At 33.9% G+C, this 21,533-nt stretch overlaps 2 protein-coding genes and 1 long non-coding RNA gene across 3 annotated transcripts; all 3 read right to left on the bottom strand.

The window, feature by feature from the left end:
• Positions 1-4,763: 4,763 nt before the first annotated feature.
• On the bottom strand, positions 4,764-6,805 carry LOC139898212 (uncharacterized). The gene is made up of 3 exons (XR_011776915.1): positions 6,670-6,805; positions 6,334-6,384; positions 4,764-5,726 (listed from the first exon to the last, which is right to left on the bottom strand). It is a non-coding gene; the product is annotated as an uncharacterized lncRNA (long non-coding RNA).
• A 1,076-nt stretch (positions 6,806-7,881) lies between these two features.
• LOC139902880 (glucose-1-phosphate adenylyltransferase large subunit 3, chloroplastic/amyloplastic) lies at positions 7,882-12,091 on the bottom strand. Its single transcript, XM_071885548.1, has 15 exons — positions 11,774-12,091; positions 11,574-11,687; positions 11,299-11,472; positions 10,796-10,888; positions 10,592-10,675; positions 10,202-10,257; positions 9,853-9,946; positions 9,652-9,764; positions 9,495-9,567; positions 9,133-9,213; positions 8,801-8,887; positions 8,578-8,682; positions 8,378-8,484; positions 8,223-8,283; positions 7,882-8,141 (listed from the first exon to the last, which is right to left on the bottom strand). The coding sequence occupies exons 1-15, from the start codon at positions 11,966-11,968 to the stop codon at positions 8,040-8,042; spliced, it is 1,539 nt and encodes a 512-aa protein (XP_071741649.1). The 5' UTR covers positions 11,969-12,091; the 3' UTR covers positions 7,882-8,039.
• A 438-nt stretch (positions 12,092-12,529) lies between these two features.
• On the bottom strand, positions 12,530-17,773 carry LOC139901770 (uncharacterized). Its single transcript, XM_071884448.1, has 12 exons — positions 17,570-17,773; positions 17,391-17,459; positions 16,787-16,875; positions 16,455-16,501; positions 16,055-16,135; positions 15,849-15,972; positions 14,948-15,215; positions 14,571-14,609; positions 13,890-14,012; positions 13,211-13,277; positions 13,096-13,133; positions 12,530-12,834 (listed from the first exon to the last, which is right to left on the bottom strand). The coding sequence occupies exons 1-12, from the start codon at positions 17,740-17,742 to the stop codon at positions 12,735-12,737; spliced, it is 1,218 nt and encodes a 405-aa protein (XP_071740549.1). The 5' UTR covers positions 17,743-17,773; the 3' UTR covers positions 12,530-12,734.
• Positions 17,774-21,533: the final 3,760 nt, after the last annotated feature.

The following is a 21,533-nucleotide window of genomic DNA, read 5'->3' as shown; positions in this document are numbered from 1 at the left end:
AACTTGTCAAATGTTTTGTTAAAAACGTGACCGTTGAAAAAAGGAGGTTGAATAATAAAACTTAAAAAACAAATTATTTTTTAAAGAGTGTGCATCAAAATGGCCCGTTTAATAATGGGGAGTAAAAATATAGTCAAATTGTTTCAACGAACAAGGGTTCAATTGGATGTCTCTTAAAAAAAATCTGCGGGTACGGGTGATGGATCCAATGGATCCGCATCCACGACCCGCGGGTGCTATCCCTAATTGTGACAAGTACAAATCAACTAAAAGTCTAAAAAATAAATGCTCTTATAGGGACCAAATGTTCACAATAATTGCCTAAGCTAGATATGAAACAAATAGTTCATAAAAAAAAAAAAAGTTCGTTGTGCGTTTTCGGGATGATAGCCGAAATACACTTACAAAAGTAGGTCAGCCGTCAATTCTTTATGGCCATATCAACGTAGATCAATAAAATCATTTATGGTTTTGATAAAAGATTAATTAAAAATTAATTATTTTTTGGTCTTGGATTCTCGGTAACAAAAGCAAAGGTTGTTTTTGGTTGCCACAACAAACAAGACAGAGGTTGTTGACTTTTGTTGTTAAACATGGCACAAGTGAACAATAACAATAGATTATTGTTTTTGAAAAGAATAATGATGCGTTAATTTTATTGTATAAAATAAAATTAAAGAAAATGGTTTTCATTGATGACTATGAACAAACGCAAACAAAGTGTTTGTGGTATTTGGTGATTAAAAAAAAAAGTGCATCTAAAGCTTCTACTGAAAATAATATGCATCTAAAGCTTCTACTGAAAATTAATGTGCAAGGTACAACGTATAACTATATGGTCAAATTCATTTGAGCCTTCGGAGTCACAAGTATATGATGTATATATATATTACTCAATTAACAAAATAGTAAATCTAAATTAATTCATATGAATAGTAAAACGAAATTAATTAATTTACTATTCACATAAAAAGCGCATATGATAAAAAGCGCATCGCATATGATAAGCGCATATGATAAAAAGCGAATATGATGAAAAGCACAACGCATATGATGAAAATCGCATATGATTAAAAGCGCATATGGTGAAAAACACAGCGCATATGATTAAAAGCGTATATGGTGAAAAGGATATATGATAAAAAAAAAAAACACATATGGTGATTTATAAAAAAAAAAAAAAAACACATATGGTGATTAATGAAAAGTATATTGTGAAAAAGAATCACAAATGTTTCTTGAAAGAATTCAAGGTAAAATATATGAACCAATTCATCCATCATGTGAACCATTTTGATATTTCATGGTTCTAATAGACACATCTAGCGGATGGTCTCATATTTATATGTTATCAAGCCGTAATATGGCATTTGCAAAGTTTCTTGCACAAATTATTAAATTGAGAACACATTATTCTGATTACACCATTAAAAGGATGAGACTTGATAATGCTGGTGAGTTAACATCTCAAGCATTTAATGATCATTATATATCTACAGGGATTGTTGTTGAACATCCAGTTGCTCATGTGCATACACAAAATTGGTTTAGCTGAATCAATAGATAAACGCTTACAGCTAATAACTAGACAATTGATAATGAGTACAAATCTCTCAATATTTATATGTGGACATGTAAATTTACATGCTGCGACATTAATTCGCATTATACCATGTGGAAGTCGTAAATATTTTCACTTAATACTTGATTTTGGCCAAGAGCCAAATATTTTCTACCTTAAAACATTGGTTGTGCAGTGTATGTTCCAATTGTATCACCACAACACAATAAAATGGTTCTTCAAAGAAAGATGATAATATATTTTGGATATAAAACATCTTCAATCATAAGATATATTGAACCCATGATGGGTGATGTTTTTACAGCACGTTTTGCTGATTGTCATTTTAATAAAACATTGTTCCCTAGATTAGGGGGAGAAATAAAAATAAAAAATAAAATGATGCTTCATGATGTGAACATCAATTAAGGTATATTGAACTCGCACAAAAGAATGTGAAACGAAAGTTCAAAAATAATGCATATGCAAGAACTTGCAAATTAATTACTTTATGTATTTACAGATATAAAAAAGTGACTAAATCATATATACCAGCGATAAATGCTCCAGCTCGAACTGAAATTTCAAAAGATGGCAATAATGTCACTGTTGAGTCTTTGCCACGCATCAAACGTGGAAGATCAATTGGTTCCGAAGATAAAAATCCTCGAAAAAGAAAATCAGCTGATAATGAGGTAAGAGAAAGTGTTCAAGAAGAACCACAAATCAATATTCCTTCTGCAGAGGATATTGATAAATGTAAATACTAAAATTACGATAAATTATGCAATATTATGGAACCGAAATGAAACTAAAATCTCTATGAGATATTTTCATATAATGTTACAATGACATCATGAATAAAGATGATGATCTGGAACTAAAATCTGTCATTGAATATACAAAATGGACATGATTGAGCTCAATGGAAAGGAGCAATAAGAGCTGAATTAGAATCGCTCGATAAAAGAAAAGTTTTCGGATCAATCGTTATCACTTTTAAAGATGTGAAACGTATGGGATACAAATGAATTTTTATCCGAAAAGAAATGTGCAAATGAAGTTACAAGGCAAAACTAGACTTGTAACTCAATATTTCCCACAAAGACCAGAAATGAATTAGGAGGAAAAATTATCCTCCTGTAATGGATACAATTACTTATTAGATACTTAATCAACCTGGTAGTTATTTAAATGCATCTCATGAATGTTGTTACTACTTATCTGTATGGATCACTTAATAGTGATATATATGAATATACCTAAAGGGTTAAGGTATCATAAGCATCTAATGTAAAACCCAAGGGAATATATTCCATTAAATCACAAAGATTTCTAAGTGGGTTTATACAAACGGGACGTATGTGGTATAACAGATTAAATGACTACTTGATAAAAAAAAAGGGTATAAATATAAACTTATTTTGCACGTATGTTTTATAAAAACAATGTTCGGATATGAGATCGTAGTTGTTTATGTCAATGTTCTTAACATCATATGAACAAATAAAGAGATCTATGAAATCATTCAACTTCTAAAGAATTATTTTGAAATGAAAGATCTTGAAAAAACCAAGTATTACCTTGGATTGCAAATTGAGCATATGCCTAATGGTTTACTTGTACATCAAACAACTTATACCGAAAAGATTTTAAAACATTTTTTTTAAAGACAAACTCATTGTTGTTAGATCACTCAATATTGACACTGATCTATTTCATCCCTGCGAAGATCATGAAAATTTTAACAGATCGGAAGTTCTATATTTTAGTGCAATTGAGGTTCTTATGTATCTTATAGATTATACAAGATCTGACATTTCTTTTGCAGTTAATTTGTTGACAAGGTTCAGCTCAGCCCCTACCAAAAGACATTGGAATGGGATCAAACAAATAGTTTGATACCTTCGGGGAACTACTGATTTATAATTATTTTATTCTAACAACTCGAAACAAGATTTGTTTGGTTATACAGATGCAGATTATTTATCCGATCTACATAAAGCTAAATCTCAAACTGGATATGTATTCCTAAATGGAGGCACCGCAATATCATGACATTCTCAAAACAAACACTTGTTGCAACATCATCAAATCATGCCGAAGTGATTGCATTACATGAAGCTACTCGGGAATGATTTTAGTTAAGATCAATGATACAAATCATTATTGATTCTTGTGGACTAGAACGCTATAAAAGCGTAACAACTATCTATGAAGATAATACAGCTTACATAATACAAATGAAAGAAGAGTATCAAAAATGACAGAACAAAACATAAATGCTGACGAGGCGCTAAAGCTATAAACGGTCTTAACGGTCATAAGTTTGATGGAAAAGAATGGTATATTGGTAAGGCTCAGAAAAAGACTGAAAGGGAATAGGAACTGAAACAACGGTTTGAACAAACCATGAAGGAGACTGTAGACAAATCACGAGGGCCAAACTTGTACATAAAAGATTTAGATGATACAGTTTCAGATGAAAACCTCAGATTTTTCTCATATACTCAAGATATCGTAAAAGACAACCAGATTAAAATGAGATACGTTCAATCAACAACTCTGCTGATCTTTATACCAAAGCACTGCTAACTGCTATTTTCAGAACACACGTTCATAATATTGGCATGAGGCATGTTCAGAAGATGTAACAACTCAGGCGTTGCCTACTTGAGGGGGAGTCAACTTTATGCTGCACTCTTTTTCCCTTAGCTAAAGTTTTATCCCAATGAGTTTTCTTTAGCAAGGTTTTTAACGAGGCAGTACTAGTTATTCTCTAATAAAATTGTCATCCAAGGGGGAGTGTTATAAAATATCTAGATTGTGTTATAAAATATCTAGATTGGATGTTAATTTTATTATTATTATATTTCTTGCATAGTAATATTTTATACTATAAATAGACATGTATGATAACCATTTAAGATGTACCATTTATCTTGAAATATCAATATCAATATTTCTTCTCTCCTTCTTCTCTCTTTTTCTCTCTTTGTTCTTATAACCATTAAAGGTAGTTATAAGCCTACTGAATTATAACATATATAATATAATAATATATAAAACTTAGTATATGAAACCAACATTCTTCATGTATGTATTTCTAATTTCTAATACTTGAGATAAAATTTAATATGAACTTAATAATTTTCCTCAAGTGAAGTATTTGTTTCGTCTGCTGCTGCTGCCTGCTGGTATAGTAAGCAAAAAACTCCCGATCCTATCGACAACTATATCCATGGTAGGGCGTTGCATAGGATCGACGTGCAAACATCCATGTACAATTCCAACATACTCCAAACATTTTGAAGATATGTGACCACCCATTAACAACTCTGAATCAATCATATGTTCAAAGTTTTTTTTCTTCAAAAACGGTTGAGCACAAGTTACTATGTCCAAATACTCATTATCAGGAGGAGTTGATACCATTGCTCGCTAACGGCACAACACTTCCAACATAACCACTCCAAAAGAATACACATCAGACCTCCTATTCAGCCATCCAGTTTTCATACAATTTGGATCCATATACCCAAAACTTCCTCCTTTACGACGTTCAAACGCTTCCACAACAGTTAATTGCTGGCTCGTTAAACATGATGTTTTCGATAACCCGAAATCTGCAATTTGTGCATCCCAACTATTGTTATTGTTATCTACCAAAATAATATTAGAGCTTTTGACATCACGATGTGTAATACCCAATCCAATTTCATTACGACTATGAAGGTACATTAACCCACGAGCCGCACCTAAACAATGTTAACACGTTGACGAAAACTAAAAGAAGTAGCTAGTTTATGAAGATGATCTTCAAGTGTGCCACGTGGACTATATTCATATACAAGTATCCTCTCTTTTTCATAGTTACAATAACCAATTAAAGTTATTAAATTACAGTGACGCAACTTGGGAAGCAACTCAACTTCTGCCCGAAACTCCTCTTCCCCCTGCTTAGATTAGGGATCCAACCGTTTAATGGCAGCAAGAACATTACATGTTCCGTTGAAAAATTCACCTTTATAGACATTTCCAAAAAGCGCTCTCCCAATTACTAAATCTTCGTCAAAATTATTTGTGGTTGAAAGAATTTCATAATATTGATGACATTCTTGTGACAAGGGGTCGACTCTGATCTTAGCACCACACAACAATTTTGCTAATGAAGAAGTAGAAGAAGAAGAAAAAAAAAAATTAATTAAATTTTAACTCTGTGATAATTACAAGATAGTTATCAGATAAACACGAGTTTTTGTACAAAACTTAGAACATAAACACATAACACCAATCTTCAAACAAAAAATTAATACGAACTTTTAACCAAACGATTTATAACAAAAATTCAGCTGAAAAACTCGCAGTCGTTCGAAACCCCCAAATTTTCACACCAAGATGATGTAAAAGACAAACTCTAACATTGAAACCCCCATTTTATATCAACATAAAACATGCATTGTATTTCTTTTATTTCAACCATGTTTACTTCTTTATTTTCCATTATTTCAATGTACAATAATACAGCATATCAATATTTTAAAGCTTGAATTATAACGTTTATTTTTAAAAGATCAAAACCTTATGTTCATCCACACATAAACCTTAATCATGACATTGATAAACCCATAAATTATATGTAGTAGATTCATAAACCACATACAAATATGACTTCTCTAATTAAAACCATCAAATGACACCAAAATATGGGCAAACTTTCAAGCTAGTCTCAAATCAATAATTTATAAGAGAATCAAGGGTGGCACACTTACAGAGGACCATTCCACTGCTATGTCCACCTTTTTCTTCTATTAGTTTAGCACCTACAACATTATATATAACAACTAAAAGATAAGCACATTATGCAAAGTGAGTAGTATGGGGAAAGCAAATAAGCAACAAATAACATCATCCACAAATCATCATACACAATCATACGAAATCATGATCCACATTTTGATAACATTTGCCAATGCATTCATAATCCATAACATCATCCACATGATGTCATAAGACATCCATAATCCATAACATTCCCAAATGATGCCATAACATATCAACATCATCATAAATATCATGAACTAGCATAAAAATAAGATGAATTATACCTCAAAGACTTAGTACAAGGACCTTGATTCTGATCTTGGATTATATAATTGGTTGGATTTAATTGCAGAGAATTGCCGAACCCTAGTTTTTATTGATAATGAAGACGCGTGAAGATGAATTTGGGTGCGAGTTGGGTTAAGTCCAGATAGATTTAGGCTGCACCAAAAGTTTTTTAATTATTGAGCTTGAGATTTTTATGTGGTCCATCAAGAATTCATTGTAGGCTGCAATTATAAATTGGGCCATTACAATTCTTCTTTTGTGAACTCTAGTAAACAATTAAAGTCTAATCCTGTTGGGCTGATTAAGTCATTGGACACTACGCGTGCTTCGGTATAACCCATGTGGGGAAGTTGTTGACTTCGGTTAACAGCGGGCTCGAGGGTTATTATTACACGTACTGGTAACGAGTCAGTCATGGATGCTTTCAGAGATTCTATCGACTCACTTAACCGTAATATGTTAGCTATGAAAAATCGTATGAATAATATTGAAGGTCATTTCAACGAACGCATGAACGGACTGCTTACGCAATAGCAAGTCATCAATAATGATTTCCTACGACGTAATACTGATGGTGGGGGTAACCAAGGGGCTCTTACCAGGTTAACAAAGATTACATTCACATGGTTTAACGGAGATGATGTCAATTTTTGTATCGCAACAACCAATTCTTCTTCGCGGACGACATTCATGATGACAGAAAGTTTCGAGTAGCCTTGATTTACATGCATGGGAAAGCTTTAAGCTGGCACCAACTACGCCTCAACTATGTGTTGTTATAATCAATCTTCAAATTGTATAGGACACTACTATTTTTAACTATCAAACCTCGTGTATTTTTAGAAGTTTTTCAGGTAAACAGCCATTATAGCATTCAAATATAATTTGTAGTGGAAAAAACTTTCGGGACTCCATTGAGTTTTGTTTCTGAAATCGCCACTGGTCTAAATCATTACCAATCGAATAAGAGAACATGATGTTTTTTTAGAACGGCAATCCCTTAACTATAAGCTAGGAGGCCAACCAACTAAGAGAATCCTAACTGTAAGTTGCACCGTATCACCCCAACAGAATCCTAACTATAAGCTATGAGGCCAACCAAAGCACATCGGGTACCCAATGCGGCGATGGTGTTTGAAGAGTTTCCTCCTAGCGTGTGTGGGTGACAAATGAGAGCATTCGATGTCGGTATCGCCGTTAAAAAAAAATTGAACCAAATATTTGTTTTATTAGAAGCGGAAAATTTTGAAATGTATTGATATTTACAGAGCTTAGTGATATTAGCCTGTTGATCCTTTCTCTGCATACAAAGTGTTTATCTTTCACATTCTTCATTTTCATCCTCAAACAAGAAAAACAATATGCACTATATCACTAATCCGTCCTTGATTGTTGAATTCTTTAACAGGATTGTAATGCCGGATCGAATGTAAAACCCTTTTGAAGATCTATCAGCCTCCTGTATGCCCTGAAATAACAAAGTCTAATGGGTCAAACGGGTCAAAATAATGGAGTAATCAAGTTGTTATCGAATATTTGACGAGTTTACCTCTGAATTTGCGATGACTACATTCTTCCCGATTCTGGCGTTTTTGTCAATAATGCAGGTTCTGAAAAATATATCATAAAAAAATCATAATTAAGAAAAAAAAAATGTTAGAAAAGAAGCTAGTACACCTAATTAAGTAAAGATAGGATTTGTACGTGATTTTCGTATTTTCGCCTATTCCGATAGGAACACGGCCTTCGGCCATCAATGATGTAACTTCACTATCTGTCTCATAGTAGTCAGCACCAAGCATCACAGTGTCCTGCAACAATTTATGAATATATTTTTATCATTTGATAATTTATGCATATACATTTTGGGTCGTATGAAAAGCTTGATGAATGCAATAACAAACCTTTAAGTGAACATTAGAATTAATTCTGGATCGGATGCCAACAACACTATGTTCGATGAAGCTATCAGTTAAAAAACTCCCGTGTGATATGATTGAGTCAACAATCTACATTACAATATGAAGTACCAAGTGAGGAAACGCCAAAAGTGGCAATTATGACCCATTTACTTATGAATGGGTTGTTTGTAATCTCAAACATGCCAAATGGGTCAAAAGGACTAACCTTGCAATTGTCAACGTTCGAAGGTGGCAGATTTCTTCTAGAGGTGTACATTGGTTTTGTTGCATCGTAGAAGCTAAACCGTGACGGCTGCAATTCAGTATCGGACGCAAATTATGTTAAGCAAATGTATACGTTTCCAAGTATGTTTAATATATTACGACTCGTTAAAGTTAAAAATGGGAAATTGCATTGTAGTTAATTAACAAATCCAATCTTTACTTGAGCATTTGTACTTCAGTTTCGCCTAAAATGTGGTAGCACTTTTAAAATCGTTGAATATAATATAAAAGATCGCATGAAAGGACCAGTCGATAAATAGAGATACAACTCACATGTTCGGTAAGTGCGAGATTTGCTTCGAAGAACGATCTGATTGTACCGATGTCTTCCCAGTAGTCATTAAATAAAAAGGCCTGCAAATGAAAATATCTTAATCGTTTTGTATATGAACTTATGTTATTATAGAATTGTTTTGACTCGTGTAATCATATTTAATTTTAAATTTTAATGAACTAATTAATACACTAAAACAAAAAACTACAAATATTGTTCAGAAAATGTTTTGAGTCAGCTGAACCTATTCTGACCATTTCAAATAATAACCTATTTTGACATGTTACCTAACCAAACCAACCCAACCCACCCATTTTGCCACTGCAGTAGGCTTTTTTCATTCGAAATATGTTTAACAAACCTTAATGTTATATTCTGAGGCTGAAGCAGGGATAATCTCTGATCCAAAGTCATTTGCGGTCGGGAAACGCCATCTACATTATTATAACTTTATTAACTTGAAAAAAAATTTATTATATATTTTTTTTATTTTTTGGTGAATGTGTGAACTTATGTACCTCAAAAGATTCAAAAGGATCTCCTTTTTGAAAATATAAACCCCCATGGAAGCAATGTATGGTTTCTTTTCTGCCTCGTCTTTCGACAATCCTAAAACGGTCGTATCTACCACCTGAAGTAAAACTTGAACATCATAAACGTGTATATCATATGCTTTTTATGCTTATTAAAAATAAAAAAAATAATAAAAAAAAAATTACCATTGCTTTTAAGTCTTTCCCTTTTGGCTTTTCACTGAAAGAAAGAACTCTCCCCTTTTCGTCAATCTTCATTAATCCAAAATCTGAGGCACGGCTGTAATATAACGGTATGAGTATATCTCCATCATCGTATTATTATATTCTTCGGTTTTGTATGCAACGACGATAGAAATAAAAATAAAAATAAAAAAATGCAGGATTTTAATTTTAGCTTTATTTAGCGCTACGCGCGCTCGGGAGGCTTGATTACCCGAGATTTTACCTTCTATGGGGGAGCTAATATGTTCGTTCATAGGAGAGTTTCCTCGCTTACCCAAAAAAATAAAAAAAAATAAAAATAAAAAATAACCTGTCATCCATGGGAAGACATGAAATTGTAATATCTGCACCGCTTTGACGATGGCTCTACAATAAATACGATTAACATGTTAATCAATGTGATCTATAAGGACGTGTATGTGTTTGTTGCTCTAAAAAAAAGTAAATAAAAATTTGCTTAAAGGTAATGCATAAGTGATAAAATCTTACAAATTGTTTCTTAATCACATTTGATATCCATTATTTATCGAAAGATTTAGCATTAGACAAATAACCACTGTGAGTCAACCTGACCCGTTTTGACTCAGACCTGTTTAGGCCAAATACCAACCCATCCCATTATTATATCTCTATGTATACGCAGAAATGATTTGTTTGTAATATCATTAAATTTGTGAATCAATTTTATTTAATTTTTCACCTGAAGAAAGTCCATATAGTCCATTCTGTACAAGTGATCTCCAGATAAAATTAGAACATCCTCAATATCCTTGCTTCTTGCATCCTTCAAAATCATAAGTTAATTATACTTTTGGAACCTTATATTGCATATTCTTGATCGTCTGTTATTTTAAAATAATGAAACTTGAAGTCGACTTTGCGTTAATATTAAGTGTTGGGTTACCTCAAAGAGCCAATGAAATTGACGAACAGCGTCTGCAGTACCCTGAAACCACCTTTTACCTTCCTCCCCTGGTGTTTGAGTTGCGGATAATGCCTAAATAATTACATAATAGCTACAATTTATATATGGCAATTTCAACCCGTTTATTAACGAATGAATTGATTCGACAGTTCTTTTTTACTGTCAAGGTTCAAACGGGTAAATGGGTATTTTAGTAATAAATAGACAACTTAAGGAGAAATAACTCCAATAAAATAGTTTGGGTTATGCTTCACTCTCCAGAGGTCAAATGGGTAAAATACCAAGAACATAGCTAAAGAGAAACGGGTCGAATGAATCGAATGTTACCCCTCAAGTGTAGTTTTATTGCATATGAGTACAAGACCTCCTAATATTATTTCAAAAAAAAATTTGTTAAATAATCACTTCTACAACCATTTTTGAAATGCCTAGTCAATCCGTAACCCGCCCACTTTACCACCAATAGTGAGAATCAACGGTACCTCAACAAAGCCATCTCCAAAGGTGACACCATTGCCAAAGTTATAAGCACGCGCCAAATGTCTATTGAGTGAAGCCGAGTTAAACTGAGTCAAAATGTAAACTTTATTGATTCCACTATTAATGCAGTTGCTCATTGGCACATCAATCAGCCTATACGCTCCTCCAATCGGCACCTATAACTACCATACATCAATCTACTACATTTCTCATAAAACTGCTCAATTTCAATTTCAAATCAGTTTCAAACACATTTAACAAACAAAAAAATGCATACTGCGGGTTTCGCACGACGCTTTGTCAGCGGAAAAAGCCGAGTACCCGCTCCACCTCCTAGTATAACCGCCACAACTGTCCTCGGGTCCCTTTTCTCCATCTCTAAGTCCCTCAACTACACAAATACATTCATCAAGTCAACAATGACTTTGACTTTGACTTTTAACTGTCGAATTGAAAGAAAATGAGGAAAAAACTAACCTTTGCCTCACCTGCAACAATGGTGGTGAGGGTCATGCATATACTTGACTTAACATTGTTTTTCTTGTGTACCCTTTTAGTGAATTCAAGCTTTTTTCCCATTAAGTCACCATTAACTGCCCTCCAGTCCCTTGATGCCAATCCCGAGCCGCCATGTAGCTGCCGTACACCAGTGGCCGAGAGTGATAATGCCATTATTTGTTGTTAGTTACAAGTTTTAGTCAATTAAACTGTTATTGTTATGTTATTTACATGTGGGTGGGAACTGGGAAGGGGAAATTGCATTGCATGATATGTGTGGACAGTTACGTTATCCATAAAAATCTGTATCCACAAGTATTTATTTTGTTTGGCAAATTTGTGTGATTCAGCCTTCCTTATCGTAAATACATATATAATTTCTACATTTGTATAGTTTTTAATACCTACGAATATTCCCGTGTGTATTTGTTTTACTAAATTATATTATTATATAGTTATTGAAAAGTTGGTTTAACGGATGTTAACTTTAACTTCAATGCTAGCGTTAATACAACATTAACATAATACACTGTTAGTCTGTACAATTCAACTTCAATCCGGTTTTTTTGTGCACCTATAATTTCATCTAAACATGCATTTTAAAGTTGTACGGTACAAACACTTCAAATCATTTTTTATAGTATACGAAGGAATTTTGATTGTGTACGAGATAATTTAGTTGTTCGATAATTTTCTTAAATGTCCAATCATATTTCGATACAAAGTAAATGAAAATTGTGACCATGACAATACATGCATACTTTTCTTTATCGATCCAAAGAGTAGAGATTAAAGAAGTATACACGAATCCTAGCATATGTTACTGACGGCCTTAATTTGTCCAATCCAACAAACAACCCAACATAAATCCACACTTCACATTACTTTCCGAAATAAGTAGAAGGTTAATACTCCAGAAAGTGGGTCCATCTACGCTGTCTCAAGGCTTACGAGTTGGAGGTGGGCCAGGTGGCGGTGGTGGTAAAGGTAAAGATCTACTACTGCTGCTGTTGCTGCTACTTCTTCGTCGTCTTATTGGCCTACATCACCATAAACAATCACATATCAACAACACCAACTAGCAACTGAAATAGCCAATGATATTTCAACTCACTATATTTACAACTATTTATGCACATAGTACAAGTAGTTGCATGATTTGAGTGGATATATCAAAATAGTGAGTGGAAGTATTCATTAGCCAACTGAAATGAAGGAAAATAAATATTAATTTTGGACATGATCTGGTCAAAAAAACTATGTTGGCATAATGAAAAAAACTATAACATAGTATTTCACACCTTTTAGGACTTCGACTTTTAGATGTCTTCCTTGTCACCTATTACAATCACAATACAAGAGTGTTGGTGAATGAACTACAATTTATAAAGATACAACTTTGAATAAAAGCCGAACCTTTCGTGGACTTGGAGAGTCTGAGTAGGATGACGACCTCCCACGTCTGCCAACAGGTGGTCGTCCCCTGCACAATGATAAGAGCAAAATGTGACAATTATGTTTTGTAAAAAATTTAATAATATCAAGAACCCCAAAAAACAGAGTTCCATGTTTTGCTCATCACTCTACACATACCCCCACTATAGGGGTCATAGTAAAAAGACTGCATTTATCAACCCCAAAAACAAATAAAGTTATATATCAGTCGCAGTTGGCGGATTCGGCAAGGTGGTTACTTAAATTTGAGTATAACATAATACAGCAAGCCGATCCACAAAGAATTAAGTTCTTCTCTTCTTGATTTCATAACCAAAAATGCAAAAATATGATTCGAAAACTAAATTGTAATACTATGATCTAGATTTCAAACAAAAAAATGAGGTTTTCTGGCAATGTGAAGACACATTAGAAGACTTTTGACCCAGATCATATTCAATTAAGCTAACAACAACAATAATAACAGTACCCAATCCCACATATGCGAGGATTCAATTAAGCTAAATAAGATAGAAAAAGAAAAGAAGAGAAAAATTTATGTTTAGCCATTTGACCAGGTTAAGGGAAAAAGAAAAAGTTAAATCGACCCATTTATAAACAAAATCGTTAACTATAAAACCAAAAGAATAGAAAAAATTACCTCCTTGGTGGCGAGACTGAATTGGAGGGTGAACGGACGGGCCTTCGAATAGGTGGTGAGCGGCTACGCCTGCGACTCAAAGAAGATCTTCTAGGTGGAGGACTCCTTGCTCGTCCAGGAGACCTGCACCATAATAAAACTAGTTCATAAAATAGCAATTAATTAAAAATAATTCAAAAACATTTAAACACACAGTCCAGAACTTATCAATTAATCATGTTAGACAACTAACCAACAAAACCAAAAATAAGGGTGGAAAATTTTGAACTTTTTGCTCAAATATGGTTGGACTTGGTTTATTTGACAGGATGGATCATATTTGAAAGCTTGGCTAAAAACCTTATACAAGCTAAACTCTTCATACTCATTGAAGGTGCATTCTAATTACCATGATCGAAAAGTTTTATTTGAAGCATCATGGTGTCAAATGAATACTGCAACTTTTACCCTCATACTTATCATGTTAGACATTATAAAACTTAAGAAATAGTGAAACTAGGAAGGCCATCTGGCCAATGCACCCCAACCCGTGCTATTTTTAGCCTATTATAAATTCTAGGGAAAGAGAAAGTGAATTAAATGTATGTAAAGATTCTATAAATGGATAAATATATGATTGTATATACACGATTACATTACAAAGATTTGAAAACTGCTATAATGCTAAAATTTAAAAGTTACCGGCGTCTTGGTGGTGGCGAACGTCTACGAATCGGACCCCTATTGAACATTCAAATCATTAATATTGGATATATCTCTAAACAAAAACTTAGAGATGGCAAATCCGGGCCAGTTAACAATGAGTCGATCAGGTTAGCTTTCACATCTAACAGGTCATCCGAGGTGCATTACAAAGTACATTTTGTAGATAAATATCATTCTTGTAGTAATAGTAATAGTAATACTTACCAAACTAATTGTCCAAAAGATGCGTTAAAACATAGTAAAACACTTTTCACAGCCCAAGTAGTAATGAGCCACACTTAAATTAACCCGTTTCAACCCAAGCATGTTACCTGGCCCGGCCAATATGCCATCTCTAATACTAGTTCATTAACATTACTGTAACACAATACCTAGGAGGTGATCTGTTATATCGTTTTACTGGAGGAGAAGGTGAGCGACCTCCTCTATGAGGAGGTGATAGAGGCCTTCTTCTAGGAGGCGGTGAGCCGCCGCGGCGGTAAGGAGAATCTGGGCGGCGGCGAGGCGGGGAATCTGCACGGCGGCGGGGAGGAGAATTCAGATCTCTCCTAGGTGGAGACCCTCTTCGAGCAATGGGAGACCTGCGACGTGATGGTGAGGGAGGTCTACGACGAGGAGACCCTGTTATATCAATACACATTTAGACAAGCAAAATGAACTAGACCTAACTAAATGTTTGATGTGTCTTTTAAAAGATATAATAAATAATAAATAATCGAAATCAAATAATCAGGTGTAATAAAAAAACTGTGTATGTCAAGTAGGGTTTTTAATAAGTCGCACATCAGGGACGAGTCAATCGAGACCTTAGAGTGACTAGTCGGTCAAGTCGGGCGACAATCAATTTCAACTTTAAGTAATGAGTAAATAAATTAACATAAATAGTCCCATATATTACACATATCTAATTTTAGAAAATATTAAAATTTTGACCTAACTTTGACCTAACTTTGACCAACTTTGACCAACTTTGACCAAGTCTTCTCCGACTTTGACCCGACTTTTTAGCGTTCACCGACTTTTTGGGCAATTTTGGGAGAACCGGGACGAACTAATACCCCAACCTACGCGTTGACCAGCTTATCCGACATTTACAGCAATGATTTCAACACAAAAGATAATGAAAATTCACAATAATCAGATGATAAGTATATAAGGCAAATCCAAAAACCGTTTAATTTCATACAAAAAACTCCCTACATTTAGCCTACCAACATTACACACATTTTTGTACATTTTGTTCAATATCAATACCTGCATTATCATTTCTGACCACATCTCTCCTTGAACCAGTGACCAAAGGTTTAGGGGGTGGAGATACCCTTTTCCTCTCAGGTAATGTAAATTTGGCTTGAACAACCTTACCATCAATCTGGGCCTGTACCATTACCAAAGTACATACGAGTTTATGAATGATGATGTTCAGAAAAAGACAAATTGTTTATCAGCAGTATACGTACACCATCCATGTGTAATTGGGCTTTTTCAGCATCAGCTCGGACCTTGAACTCCACGTAACCAGATCCTTTTGGAAGATTAACCTGAGACGAACAAATATCTATAGCTAACTAATTGCAACATCCAACGATAATATAAATATTTTAACGTTTGGTTGGTCTTATAAAAAGTGCATGATGAGAGTCTTATACTCTTACACACTGAATAATATAGCAGTTTATATGATTATATCATAATGATATAGCAGTTTTCATGCTTTTTAATTCATTTTGGACAACTTTCAATCACTTGAAGCTGAATCACTCAAATCTAAACTATAACCAAAAACGAACCATTTGAAAGCAAATAAATAAAAACATCCACCTAGCCCTCACTAAATAAAAAGTGCAACTAAAATCTTACAATGTGATCCATAGCCAATCGTACATGTACAACCTCACCAAATAGTCCTGTAATAAAACAAAGTCCTTGTTAGTATATTATTAGTGAAGCTCATAGGCTGGAAAAAGGGAAGAAGTGTAACAGCGACAAGAAACATAAAATACAGAAAAAAAAGTATTGTTGTACATAACATTTAGCAAAACTGAAAAATTAAGCACTCCCTACACAAAATTGTATTCACCCTATATGTGCTATGTGATTAAAATAATTACAAGATGGAAAATATGATGCTTCCAAGGCTATGTGAAAACAGAATACATCTAAATGCTACTCAATCGGATCAGATTTATTACCGAATATTTCTTTCAAATGGTTCTCATTTACGTTCCTTGTGAGCTGGCCAATGTGAAGAACAAGTGACTCCGGTACAGGGGATGCTTTCCTGTAAGAAAACACATGTAAACACTAGCCTTAAAAACCATGGCAAAAAAGCAACAATATCAATGAAACTCCGTGTATGACTATAATTATGCAAAGCAGACTACATAAGAATTCATAGTAACGTGAAATTCTTAGTGAAAGGTCTAAGCAGCTCACAATTTTGAGCTATGAAATTAAAACCTATATAAAATATAAAATATAGAAAATAGATACATAATGCTGCACAGCTAAACATATCACAAGTCTTAAATAAAGGCATACAAGTGAAATTAAATTTTCCTATACTAATTTCTTATGATTATGATACCTAATAGTTACAATTTACAAATTTTCTAATTTCAATTACAATATTTAAGATCTAATATGCATTAAGAGTAGAATCCACATTCTACTAAATAAAATCATTAACTGTACCTCATATGTTACAACGTATTTATCAGCAAAACTTTTAAACTCATAGAAGAATTTAAAATAATAAATGTACATATTAATATATTAATATTATAAATATGTAACCTTGGAGGTGGAGAAGCTCTCTTAGATTGAGGTATTGGAGAACGACCTCGTTTTGATCCATCACCAGAACTGTTACAATTAAAGGCCAATTAACAATGATAATATTCAATTATATATACACACATATAGATATAATATGCAATGAAATGTTTACTGTTTAGTGTAAGTAAGAAATAAACCTTTTTTTGGGAGGTGGACTACGGCTACGAGAACTGCGAGATGGTGATGAAGAAGCTGAGTACGATCTAGACCGGGAAGTTGAACGAGATGAACCGGAGATTGAGCGAGACCGTGACCGGGAAGATGAACCGGAACCAGACCTTGACGGACGACCACGGCCGGGTTTCGCCATTTTTACCTTATTGACGATCGGAAAAACAAACCCTAGGTCAGAATTGAAAAGAGTGTGGTGGTTTTCAAATTATTGGGTTTTTTGATGGGCTGTGTGTGCTGGCCCAATAAACGTTTAGGGCCATCAAGCTCGTCATTTTGGTTTTTAGTTTTATTTTATTTTATTTTTTTTTAACTAAGCGAGGAAACACTCCTATGAACGAACACATTGACTCCCCCCATAGAAGGTAAAACCTCGGGTAATCAAGCTCCCTGAACGCGAGATCTGGTACCGGGTGAATTGCGCATTATGCGCACCCTCTAGTCACACTTCATTTTTGAACAATTTGACATATCCAAAAATTAAACCCGGATGGTTTTTAGTTACTTACAAAAATGATATTTTAATGAAACCATGGAAATTCATATTCATATACCATTATTTTATAGGTTATTAATTGATTGGCCCAAAATAAAAATAAAAATAAAAAACATTAATGTTATAATTCAGTAGGCTTATAACTACCTTTAGTGGTTTGATTCTTGATGTTATAATTCAGTAGGCTTATAACTACCTTTAGTGATTTGATTCTTGATTTAGAATACTAATAATGAAGTGTAAGAACAAAGATGATAATGGAGAGAAAGAAAGAAACACTTTGTAAGTGTGAGAAATGGTGCAAGTTTAATGCTTGCATTCATGAGTATTTATAGCCTAAAATCTCAATATAAAAATACATACTTTGTGTACCAAAATTGACTATATGTATACACCAAAATTGACTATCCATATCTATATTATTATTATTATTATAACACTCCCCCTTGGATAGCAATTTTATTTTGTTGAAGATCAACTATAAATTACTGCCTCGTTAAAAACCTTGCTAAAGAAAACCCAGTGGGAAAAAACTTTAGCTAAGGGAAAAAGAGTGCAGCATGGAGTTGACTCCCCCTCAAGTAGACATCGCTTCAGCTGTTACATCTTTTGAACATGTCTCATGCCAATGTTATGAACGTGTGTTCTGAAAATAGCAGTTGGAAGTGCTTTCGTGAAAAGATCAGCAGAGTTTTTGCTAGATTGCACATATCTCATTTCAATCTGGTTGTCCTTAATGAGATTTTGAGTGTATGAGAAGAATCTAGGTGGTATGTGTTTTGTTCGGTCACTTTTGATATACCCTTCTTTCATCTGTGCTATGCAAGCTGCATTATCTTCATAGATAGTTGTTGGACTTTTATCGCGTTCTAGTCCACAAGAATCAGTAATGAGTTGTGTCATTGATCTCAACCAAAAACATTCTCGAGTAGCTTCATGTAATGCAATCACTTCGGCATGATTTGACGATGTAGCAACAAGTGTTTGTTTTTGAGAACGCCATGATATTGCAGTACCTCCATTTAGGAATACATATCCAGTTTGAGATTTAGCTTTATGTGGATCAGATAAATAACCTGCATCTGCATAACCAACCAAATCTTGTTTTGATTCGTTAGAATAAAATAATCCTAAATCAGTAGTTCCTCGAAGGTATCGAAATATGTGTTTGATCCCATTCCAGTGTCTTTTGGTAGGAGCAGAGCTGAACCTTGCCAACAAATTAACTGCAAAAGAAATGTCAGGTCTTGTACAATTTGTAAGATACATAAGAGCTCCAATTGCACTAAGATATGGTACTTCTGGTCCAAGAATGTCTTCTTGATCTTCACATGGACGAAATGGATCAGCTTCAACATTGAGTGATCTAACAACCATAGGAGTACTTAATGGTTTTGCCTTGTCCATATTGAAACGTTTCAAAATCTTTTCAGTATATGTTGTTTGATGTACAAGTAAACCATTAGGCATATGCTCAATTTGTAAACCAAGGCAATACTTGGTTTTTCCGAGATCTTTCATTTCAAATTCTTTCTTTAGAAGTTGAATGGCTTCATGGATCTCTTTATTTGTACCTATGATGTTAAGATCATCAACATAAACAGCTATGATCACATATCCGGATGTTGTTTTCTTAATGAAAACACAAGGGCAAGTAAGATTATTTGTATACCCTTTGCTTATCAAGTAATCACTTAATCGGTTATACCACATACGTCCCGATTGTTTTAACCCATATAAAGATCTTTGTAATTTAATCGAATACATTTCTTTGGGTTTTGCATTTGATGCTTCTGGTACCTTAAATCCTTCAGGTATCTTCATATATATATCACTATCAAGTGATCCATATAGATAAGCAGTCACAACATCCATGAGATGCATTTCTAAATTTTTAGAAACTGCCAGACTGATTAAGTACCTAAAAGTAATTGCATCCATAACAGGAGAATAAGTTTCTTCATAATCAATTCCCGGTCTTTGAGAAAAACCTTGAGCTACAAGTCTAGCTTTATACCTTGTAACTTCATTTTTCTCATTTCTTTTTCGGACAAAAATCCATCTGTATCCTACAGGTTTCACATCTTTAGGAGTGAGAATGATGGATCCGAAAACTTTTCTTTTATTGAGTGATTCTAATTCAGCTCGTATTGCTTCTTTCCATTGAGCCCAATCATGTCTATTTTGACATTCAACCATAGATGTTGGTTCTGGATCATCATCATTATTCATGATGTCATATGCAACATTAAATGAAAATTTCTCATCAAGATTTTTCATTTCATTTCGGTTCCATAATATTTTTGAATATGCATAATTGATTGCAATTTCTGTATTGACATCATCAATCTCCTCTGCAGTAGGAGTACTGATTTGTGGTTCTTCTTGAACACTTTCTTTTACTTCATTATCAGCTGATTTTCTTTTTCGAGGATTTTTATCCTTTGAACCGATTGGTCTTCCACGTTTCTGACGTGGCAAAGATTCATGAGTGACGTTATTGCCAGCTTTTGGAATTTCAATTCGAGCTGGAGTATTTACTGCTGGTATATATGATTTTGTCACCTTTTTTGTATCTGTAAATGCATCAGGCAATTGATTTGCAAGTTCTTGTATATGCATTATCTTTTGAACTTCTGTCTCGCATTCTTTTGTGCGAGGATCAAGATACTTTAATTGAGGTTCACACCATGAAACATCATTTTCTTTATTTTTCATTTCTCCCCCTAATCTAGGGAACAATGTTTCATTAAAATGACAATCAGCAAAACGTGCTGTAAAAACGTCACCTGTCATAGGTTCAATATACCTTAATATTGAAGATGTTTCATATCCAACATATATTCCCAACCTCCTTTGAGGACCCATTTTTGTACGTTGTGGTGTCGCAATTGGAACATACACTGCACAACCAAATGTTCTAAGATGGGAAATATTTGGCTCTTGACCAAAAGCAAGTTGTAGGGGGGAATATTTATGACTTGCACTTGGTCTGATGCGAATCAATGCAGCAGCATGTAAAATTGCATGACCCCATATAGATACAGGGAGTTTTGTTCTCATTATCAATGGTCTAGCGATTAACTGTAAACGTTTAATCAATGACTCGGCTAAACCATTTTGTGTATGCACATGAGCAACAGAATGTTCAACAACAATTCCTATAGACATGCAATAGTCATTAAATGCTTGAGATGTAAATTCACCAGCATTATCAAGTCTCACCCTTTTAATGGTGTAATCAGGAAAATGAGCTCTCAATTTAATAATTTGGGCAAGAAATTTTGCAAATGCCACATTACGGCTTGATAACAGACAAACATGAGACCATCTGCTAGATGCGTCTATTAGAACCATGAAATATCTAAATGGTCCACATGGTGGATGAATTGGTCCACATATATCACCTTGAATTCTTTCAAGAAACATTGGTG

This window comes from Rutidosis leptorrhynchoides, chromosome 3 (assembly GCF_046630445.1).
Source record: "Rutidosis leptorrhynchoides isolate AG116_Rl617_1_P2 chromosome 3, CSIRO_AGI_Rlap_v1, whole genome shotgun sequence".
NCBI classification, from domain to species: domain Eukaryota; kingdom Viridiplantae; phylum Streptophyta; class Magnoliopsida; order Asterales; family Asteraceae; genus Rutidosis; species Rutidosis leptorrhynchoides.
This window is presented reverse-complemented; position numbering and strand designations above follow the sequence as displayed.

Excerpts from the sequence above, each read along its gene's own strand:
- LOC139902880 (XM_071885548.1), bottom strand. The coding sequence starts at position 11,968 with ATGGCATTATCACTCTCGGCCACTGGTGTACGGCAGCTACATGGCGGC. Across the intron at positions 10,889-11,298 it reads TTGGAGATGGCTTTGTTGAG|GCATTATCCGCAACTCAAAC; the intron begins GTACCGTTGATT and ends GTAATTATTTAG. Across the intron at positions 10,676-10,795 it reads AATTTCATTGGCTCTTTGAG|GATGCAAGAAGCAAGGATAT; the intron begins GTAACCCAACAC and ends ATGATTTTGAAG.
- LOC139901770 (XM_071884448.1), bottom strand. The coding sequence starts at position 17,742 with ATGGCGAAACCCGGCCGTGGTCGTCCGTCAAGGTCTGGTTCCGGTTCA. Across the intron at positions 17,460-17,569 it reads AGTCCACCTCCCAAAAAAAG|TTCTGGTGATGGATCAAAAC; the intron begins GTTTATTTCTTA and ends TAATTGTAACAG. Across the intron at positions 15,216-15,848 it reads GGTCAGAAATGATAATGCAG|GGTCTCCTCGTCGTAGACCT; the intron begins GTATTGATATTG and ends TTGATATAACAG.